This window comes from Corapipo altera, unplaced genomic scaffold, assembly GCF_003945725.1.
Source record: "Corapipo altera isolate COAL_440 unplaced genomic scaffold, ASM394572v1 130538, whole genome shotgun sequence".
In the NCBI taxonomy this organism is placed as follows: domain Eukaryota; kingdom Metazoa; phylum Chordata; class Aves; order Passeriformes; family Pipridae; genus Corapipo; species Corapipo altera.
In genome coordinates this window covers 3,155-12,425 of record NW_020885547.1, presented here as the reverse complement: position 1 = coordinate 12,425, position 9,271 = coordinate 3,155, and the positions used below count along the sequence as shown (strand labels likewise).

The following is a 9,271-nucleotide window of genomic DNA, read 5'->3' as shown; positions in this document are numbered from 1 at the left end:
TGGCAGCACAGCTGGACGGCACAGCCGGGATGTTGCAGGTGGGGGGGGCAGGTGGGGCCACAGGTGCTGTAGGTGCTGTTGGGAGGGCAGGTGAAAGCTGGAAAGGGAGGGAGACCATGGTCAGGGTGAGGTGAGACGTGGTGGGATAGACTTCCTGGACTATCTACACAGACTTCCTGGAGTTTCCATGGATTTTCTGAAGTCTCCATGGGCTTTCTTGATCTTCTCCCTGGACTTTCTGAGTCTCCACAGACTTCCTGGAACCTTCCACCTGGACTTTCTGAAGTCTCCACGGACTTTCTGGACTTCCTGCTTGGACTTTCTAGAGACTCCATGGACTTTATGGACTTTCTACATGGACTTCCTGGAGTCTCCCTGGACTTTTACAGACTTCCTGCTTGGACCTGCTGCCATAACCTTTCCCAGCACACCATTCCACAGATCTTGGGACCCACTTGAATTAAGCTCCGCCCACCCCAGGGAGTATTTCCACCCAACCATCCCCTCTACTCACGACATCCCATCCTCATTCTCCAATCAGAAATGTCGATCCCATTCTCTTGGCAGTCGTGCGCATAGGCCTGGAGGGCGTGGCACAGCACAGCGCGATGGCCGCCATGGGCGCACAGGTCATGGATACAGTTCTTCACATAGACGTTGGGATTGATGGTGCCATGACAGCGCCGGAATGGCCCGGCATGCCAGGACAACACCCCACACCACCGCTCTGCCTTGTATATCACCTTCTCATCCCACCCACACCGTCCACAGTCTCCCTCGCAGGTGTCCTGGCAGTGACCGCTTCCATTGGTCACCTTCCAGCTCCGCCCCAGCTCCACGATATCCCACACCTTGCTCCCATCAGGAGCCAGTGCATCATCCCGGGGGTTCCCATTGCTGTTCCCGCACAACCCACAGACTCTCCCAGAAAAAGCAGCTGGAATTTTGACCACCACATGATCATCCCAGTCGTAGAAGACCTTCAGCATGAAATCCAATTGGATCAACACGGATTTGCCCTTCTGGCGAACCCGGAGCTTCCCGCAGGAGAGGGAGATGGGCAGGCGAGAGCTCTGGTTGTTCACCTAGGGGAGGTAATAACCAGTAAAACAACCAAAAAACCATCAAAATCAGGCAAAATGTGGAGTTTTTGAAGATTTGGGGTTTTTTCGTGCAAGGTCTGTCTGCACACTATGAAATCCCAGAATTATTTAGGAAAAGACCCTCAAGATCACCACTAAATGTGTAATTTTGGTGAAACTCCATAAAATCGCTTGGAATTTGGGAATTATGTTGATTTTTGCTTACCCTCACCATCCCATTTTCTGCCCGGACCACAGTGACGGTGACATTGTCGATGCGGACGTTGATGGAGCCAATGGAGGAGACTTTAGAGTTCTCCTTTTTCTCCTTTTGGACCTCCACAGAGAAGGTGGGAAAGGTGGGATCAGAACTGCAGAGGGTGGTCAAGGTGTAGGTGCATGTTCCCATGAAATCGAAGGTCTTCCCATCAAAACTCTGGTAGTGCGAACCACTGGCGAGCCAGCAGGTGGAGAAGGTCTCCTGGACGCACTTTGGTTGTCCATCCACCACCTCACACCTCTCCTCACACATCAAATCCTCGCAGGAGACCGGCTCTGGAGCTGCAAAAAGCAGGGAAATCCATGGATGGCCAACTGGATAACACCAAACTGTTGGGTTGACACAACAGGGAAACCCACAGATGGCCAACGGGACAATGCCCAACCATTTGGCTGACTCAACAATGGGCTCACTGTACTCACCGGTGATGCAGAGCCCAGCAAAGCCATACCCGGTGTTGTTCTCGAACCCAAACACCAGGAGCCCCATGGGCGCCTGTGGGTTCTCGGCGCTCCGTGTCTGGGGACTCACTGTGATGCCGGCCCAGGAGAACTCCGTGCCGGGAACGCCGTGCCACTTCACAGTGGCAGCTGGCTGGTGGTTGAGAGTGGTGGCAGCGGTGACGGCGGTGGGTGCAATGAGGATGGCATGGTTGTAGTAGCCAGGCACAGTGCTGAGGTGGAATGCGATGCAGTGGGCAGTGACAGGTGGCACGATGAGGAGGAAGGGGTCTTGCCAAGACGAGCCAGTGAAGAAGAGTAGCACCTGCACCGCTGCCACTGCAGTGAGGTGCAGGGGGGAGTTGTGGTTCACCATCAATGCCCGCACCTCCCCTGCTGCCATAGTCATGGTGACCTCCCCGCTGTTGCTGTTATAGGTGACAGTGTTGCAATCCTCCGTCACCACATAGATAAGGTCAGTGCCTGGCTGCACCGGGTTGGGTGGCACCACGTAGCTCCTCCCCCACGCCACTGTTGGCAGGAGCTGCTCTACCACAAAGTCGTAGCCTGCGGCCACCTTGGTGCAAGTGTGGCCGCTGAGCACAGCCACAGGCGCGTCGGCCACCACAGCGGTGCCGGTGAAGTCCTGGCTGCTCTGCAGCTGCAGGCTGTGGTAGGGCTGCAGGAAGAGGCGCAGCACCGCGCCTGGCACGTAGGTGTCCCCGGCATACTGGAATGTGGCCGTGGTGGTTATGGAGACGGCGGTGATGGCAGCACCGGCGACCACCACGAGCTCAGCCATGCCGTAATTGTCACTCCCCATGGGCGTCACCACATAGTACCTGGTGCCCAGGCTGGGCGTGGGCAGCAGGGCCGTGGCACCCACTGTGTAGCCCTTGGCGCTCATGGCCACCACGGCCACATCGGCACTGGCCCGGACCACCACAGTCTTGTTGGCCATGCGGCTCCCTGTGAGCTCCAGGTGGGCGGGAATGGGCACGGCCTTGGTGACACCGGGTGGCACAGTGACCTCGCGGGTGCCGAAGGGACCATGCAGTGTCACCGAGGCCGCCGTGTCACTGGGGCCCTGCCGGGTGAGCAGCAGCTTCAGCATTGCACTCGGGGACTCATCGTCATTCTGGGGGAACACAACCAGGAATTCCTGACCCCCCGAGCTGCAGCTGGAGAGAGCTGGGAAAACAGGGAAAGGGGCTCCTGGGTCAATGGATAGAGAGGAAATAGGGGATTGGAGGGATGATTTTTATATAGAATGATACATGGGGCTTTATATAGATTTACATGGATTTGATAGAGAATTATATACAATAATATATAACATATAGAATTATATAGATTTTTTTAGTAGAATTATGTAGAACAATATCTATTATATAGAATTATAGACATTTCTTAATGTAGGGTTATATGCAATAATAAATATTGGATAGAATTATAGAGATTTTTTAGAGATTATATAGAATTATATTTTTTAGAGAGAATGATATATAATAGTACCTATTATATAGGATTATATAGGGTTTATGTAGGATTATAGAGAATGGTATTATTATAAAGAATTATATGGATTTTTTATGTAGAACTATATAGAATAATATCTATTATATAGAATGATACAGGGGGTTTTATGTAGGATTATATAGAATAATATCTACTACATAGAATTACATAAATTTCTTAAAAGATTATATAGAATAATACCTATTATATAGAATTACATAGATGTATTATAGGGAACTATATAGATTATTTAATAGAGATTATATAGAATACCTAATATATACAATTACATAGGTTTCTCGTAGAGAATTATATAGAATAATATATAGAATGATATAGAATTTTTTATAGAGAGGTATACAGGTTTTAATGTAGGATTATATAGAATAATATCTATCACATAGAATTATATGGCATATAGAATTATAGCAGGGACTGTATTTAAATGACATGAAAGGTGTAATGGCAGCCTTATCTTTAATTTATAGGTTCTATTTTTATATATAATCACAGTAGAAATTATATTGACAGGTTATTATGTCGATAAATAACATAAGTGCAAGCTCTAAAATAATTTTAATAACTATTATTACTCTCATTGTTATGTATAAATAAATTGTAAATTCATAATAAGTATTCTCTACTACTAATTAATTATATAAAATTATAAGTAAAATGTTATATTATAATCCAATACAATTCTGTCAAATTTCATTGTATAACAATATAAAATTGTCCACATTTAATTTATATTTATATATTATTCCATTTTATAATTATCTCTCAATATCTAGATGTAATTACAGATATAATTTGCTGCATTAATATACTAATATATTACATAAACATATATTTGATATTTTTTGATATTACTGCCATATTAAGAATAACTTAATTTTATATATCATATTTTTAGATAATACAAGAGAGATTATATTTATTTCCTATTACTATATTCATACATAGAGATTATATTTATTTATTATTTTGTTTATCTATTTATTGTGATATTTATATAGACATTACATTTACTTTCTATTCTTATAGTCATACATAACTGTAGTGGTGTATATTTAAAATTAATTTAGTGTAAACTTTAAATTGATATACCCACATCATCTAACAATATAAGTATTAATAAGTAATAATGTTATTCAATTACACTGTTTAACATTATTAGCCAATTAACACTTTAAATCTTTTGTATAAGTTAATATTTATCCATATAAATCTACAGAAATATATGAAATTAAACTACACAAAGAATAGAGATTTTTAAAAGGACCAAAAAGGGATTTTAGAGATTCTTGGCAGAAAACCCCCCAAAAGATGATTATTGATCACCTTTTAATCAATTAATCAATTGATTAAAATTTGATTAAAATTAGTTTTTAAAAAACCCTAAATATATTTATATATAAAAATGGGTGATAAGGATTTTTTTTTAATTTAAAAAATAGGGACTTAGGGGGTGTTGAGAGAAAAAAGCTGATTTTTTCTGAAAAAACCCCAAACAACTGGGAATTTGGGTGTTTGGGGTGACAAATTGGAAATAAAAAACAGGAATAAGGGTTTTTTCTCAGAAATAAATTATAAATAAGGGGTTTTTTTCCTAAAAAGGGGGATTTGGAAGAAAAATCAACAGCAAAATAAGGCATCATGATTTTTTAAACTGAAATACAGTGAGTAAAAGGGTTTTTTTCCTAAAACAGAGTTCAAAAGAGTTTTTTTGTTTCCCTAATAAATTCAATTGAAAGAAAAAAGGACTCAACTAAAAAAATTAAGGAAATAAAAGGGATTTTCCTTTAAAAATAATTTAAAGAAAGGGTTGAATAGGATTTTTTTCATGAAAATTAGAAAAAAAACCCGGGAAAATAGAGAATAAAAGGGATTTTTTTTCCTTAAAAAATATTGATCTTTCAGTAAAATAGAGTAAATAAAAGGACTTTTTTCATTAAAACCCCCTCTAAAAATGGATTTCAAAGGTTTTTTTTTTTTAATAGATGGTTTTGTTTGTTTGTTTTTTCCTGGGGAAAAACCCAAATACTTTTTTTATCTCGAAAAACCCCACCCAAACCTCAAAATATTCAGGACAAAGTGCACTTTTTTCTGTAAATAGTGAGAAAAAAGGGCATTTTTTCCTGAAAATAAAGGGAGTTTTCATGAAAAAAGAAAATTCTAAAGGCTCTTGGATGTAAAGAATTACTAAAAAATGTGGGGGTTTGGTTAAAAATAATAATTTTCTGCCCTAAAAAGCTCCAAAATATACCCAAAATGCAGGAAATTTGGGAAGTTTTTGAGGGAAAAGGGAGGTTTTCTCACCACAGAAGGAAAGGAGGAGCCACCAGGTCCCACGCAAAGCCATCGCTGCAAAAAACACCCAAAATCACCAAAAATTACCCGAAATCCCTGTTTTGGGGGGAAAATCCATGTGAGCCCAGAGGGGTCACCAGAATCCCCAAACAACCCCCAATTTACCCTAAAATGGTTTTTTTTTACCCATGGAAACCTGTTGGGGCTTATTTTGGCCCCTGTTGCCACCAAATCCACGCCGAAAGCTCCAAAACCCATGAATTTTGTTCAAAAAAATTGGGTCAAAATGGGGGTTTTAACCAAAATCCCCCACATTTGGGGTAAAATGGTTGGGTTTTTTCCCCCAAATCCCTCAAAATTGGGTCAAAATGGAGCTGGGAAAACCATCCACACCCACCACCACCAATTTTACCCCTTGAGGCCACCTCAGAGTCCCAATTTCCACAAAATCCACCCCAAAACCTCCCAAAAATGATTAATTTTGCCCCCACAATCCTCCAAAATTGTGGCAAAATGGGGTTAAAAAGCCAGGACAACCCTCCCACCACTCAACCTCCCCTCTTGATGCCACTTCAGAGTCCCTATTTCCACCAAATTTACCCCAAAACCTCCCCAAAATTATGAATTTTGTTCAAAATCCCAAAAGTTCAGGTCAAAATGGTGGGGTTTTTTGCCACAAATCTCCCAAATTTGGGGCAAAATGGGGTTCAACAGCCAGGACAACCCTCTGCCCACCTTGTCCCACCCAACCTTAATTTGGGCTCTAAAAGTTCAAAGAATCCCAATTTTGGGCATTAAGAGGGCAAAAAATCTGAACTTCAGGAAAAAGTAGACAAAAAAATCCTGATTTGGGGCACAAAAAGGGTGAAAAATGCCCAATTTGAACACAAAAATGGTAAAAATATAAAACTGGGGGTGAAGAATGTGAAAATCTGAATTTTGGACACAAAATGGGGGTAAAATTAGATTTGGGGAGGAAAAATGGGCAAAAACCCCCAAAATTTGGGCAAAAGTGTTAAAAAATTCAAAATTTGGGATTAAAAAGGGGTTAAAAATATGAAACTTGTGGGGTGGAAAGGGGCAAAAGTCACTAAACTGAGGGGAAAAAAAGGAAAAACTCTGAAATATGGGCAGAAATTTCTGCACATCCCCAAAAATGAGGAAAAAGAGGGAAAAGCAGAGAATGAAGGCACTCACCAGCCCCTGAGCTCCTGAATTCCCGGGATCCTATGGACACGGCGTTTGGCCCCAAATCCATCTTTTATACCCAAACGGGTCTCGACTGGAGCCGCTTCCAGGGGCGGATTTGGGCCAAAACCTGGGGATTTGGGCCAAAAACCTGCAGATTTGGGCTGATTCGACAGAATTTTGGGAATGGGGGGAGCCAAGGGGGAGTGACCCCGGAGTTTCAGAGAATTTGGGAAGTGGCAGCTGGATCCTGTCACTGAGGAGACATCGGAAGGGGGGGGTAGGACTCCCAGGGATGTCACGACACGTGTGGGACCCTCAGGGATGTTGGAACAGGTGTGGGACCCCCAGGGATGTTGGAACAGGTGTGGGACCCCCAGGGATGTCTTGGGACCTCCAGGGATCCTCCCAGACCCCCCGAATTCCCAGAATCGCTGCCCCCCTGGAGCCCTCTGCCCCCGTGACCGCGGGGGGAGGGATGGACCCAAATACGGTTGTTTTTTACCAAAAATGAATGACCCGAGTCCCAGCGGGGATTTCCAGGGAATGGGGAATTCTGGCCCAAACCCCGGGCAGGACTGAGAAAAACCATCTGGAGCCGGGAGGGAAATCAGGCAATGTTTCTCCTTAAAATGGAGATGGAAAACCCCGAACCCCACTGGGACCCCAAAAACCACTGGGGGACCCCCCAAATACCCCCCGGAAGCCCTCACCCTCTGGACCCCCCAAACCCCTCCAGAAACCCCAAAGCCACGCAGAGACCCCCAAAACCAGTCAGGGAAACCCAAACCACCCAGAGACCCTCAAAACCACCCGGAGACCCCCCAGAGACCCCGAGGAACCCCTCGTCCCCCTGGACCCCCCAAATCTTCTCCGGGAACCCCAAACAAACAAGGTCCCTGGAGGTCCCTGGGAGAGTTTTGTGGTTCCCCTGGAGGGGTCTGGAGGTCCAAGGGGGATGGGGCACGGAGGTTTTGGGGGCCCTTGGGAGGGTTTGGAGTTTCTAGAGGAGATTTGGGGGGTCCCTGTTGGGGACTGGGGGGGGCTGAGTGGCACAAATCCTCATTGGGAGCCCCAAAGCCGCTCAGGGACCCTCAAATCCTCTGTGGGAGCCCCAAAGCCGCTTAGGGACCCCCCCAAATCCTCTCTGGGAGCCCCAAACGCCCTCAGGAGCCCCACAAATCCTCTCTGGGAGCCTCAAAGCCCCTCGGGAGCCCCTTAAATCATCTCTGGGAGCCCCAAACGCCCTCGGGGACCCCCCAAATCCTCTCTGAGAACCCCAAACCCTCTCAGGGACCCCCCAAACCTCTCCCGCCCTCCCTCCTTTCCCTTCTCCGGCCTCCCATTGCCCGCGGCGCCCGCCCGTCATCTCCTGCGGCCAATCAGCGCCCGAGAAGGGGCCGTTGGGGCGGGGCCTGGTGGAGCGCGGGCCATGGAGCGGGTGAGGGCTGAGGGGACCCCGGGGGATTTTGGGGGGTGCAGGGGGGGATTTTGGGGGTTCCCGCGTCACCCTCCACGGCTTCCCCCCCAGGGACTCGGCCTAGAGCAGCGAGCGGAGCGACTGGTGCGAAAGAGGTGGGGGAGCGGCGCGGCCGCCAAGCGACTCCCGGACCTCCCAGAATCCCCCTCAGTTCCCTGCTCTGCCCTCCCAAGAGCCCCTTGGGGACGCCCAACTGCCTTGGGGACGCCCCCCCCGGCCCCAAGTACTTCCCCCCCGACCTCACAACCCCTCAAATGCCCCTGGGGTCCCCAAACCCCTCGCGGGGAGGGCGATGGGGGGGGGTCGGTATTTGAAGGGTCCCAACCTGCCCTTCCTCCCCCCAGCCAGGTCCTGCTCAGGCACCGCCCCCGTGGGCCAGAGGGGGCGGAACCTCGGCTTAGCTCCGCCCCCACAGGCCCCGCCCCCGTAGACCCCGTCCCCGACGACCCCCTCATCCAGTGGCGTCTGAGGCGGCGCCGTGGGGAGGAGCTTGCGCTGGACACTTGCCCAGTGGGCGGGGCGACGCACTGGGAGTCACGTGAGCCCTGCAAGACACCAATCAGGGGCCGCTTCTGCACCTCCCACCGCCAGGGGGCGACCTCGTCCCGGCCCGACTCCCAGGAGTCCTTGCAATGGGAACCATGCCTGCGGTCATGTGATGCCACTGGGGCCCTGTGGGGGGGCACCATGTTGGGTGTCACGTGATCCTCAGGATCTGCGGCCAATCAGGAGTGGCGTCCAGGATGCCCAGCAGGGGGCACCCTCACGGCAGGCACTGGGTGAGGGGAACTGGGGGACTGAGGATGAATTGGGGGATCTGGGGGAGCACTTGGGGGACCAGAGGGGTAATTGTGGGGCTGAGGGTTCACTTCTAGGGCTGGGGAGGGAATTGTGGGGCTGGGGTGTCACTTGTGGGGCTGGGGGGCAATTGTGGGGCTCAGAGTGATCAGTTACAGGGCCAGGGGGGCAC

General features: G+C 47.7%; 1 protein-coding gene across 1 annotated transcript; it reads right to left on the bottom strand.

The window, feature by feature from the left end:
• Positions 1 to 22: 22 nt before the first annotated feature.
• On the bottom strand, positions 23 to 8,343 carry LOC113940595 (IgGFc-binding protein-like; the record flags this gene model as incomplete). The annotated part of the gene is made up of 6 exons (XM_027631751.1): positions 6,831 to 8,343; positions 5,643 to 5,687; positions 1,785 to 2,993; positions 1,309 to 1,643; positions 515 to 1,085; positions 23 to 97 (listed from the first exon to the last, which is right to left on the bottom strand). Coding segments are annotated over exons 1-6 (2,296 nt in total), but the record flags the coding sequence as incomplete, so codon positions are not given.
• Between the last annotated feature and the right edge of the window lie 928 nt (positions 8,344 to 9,271).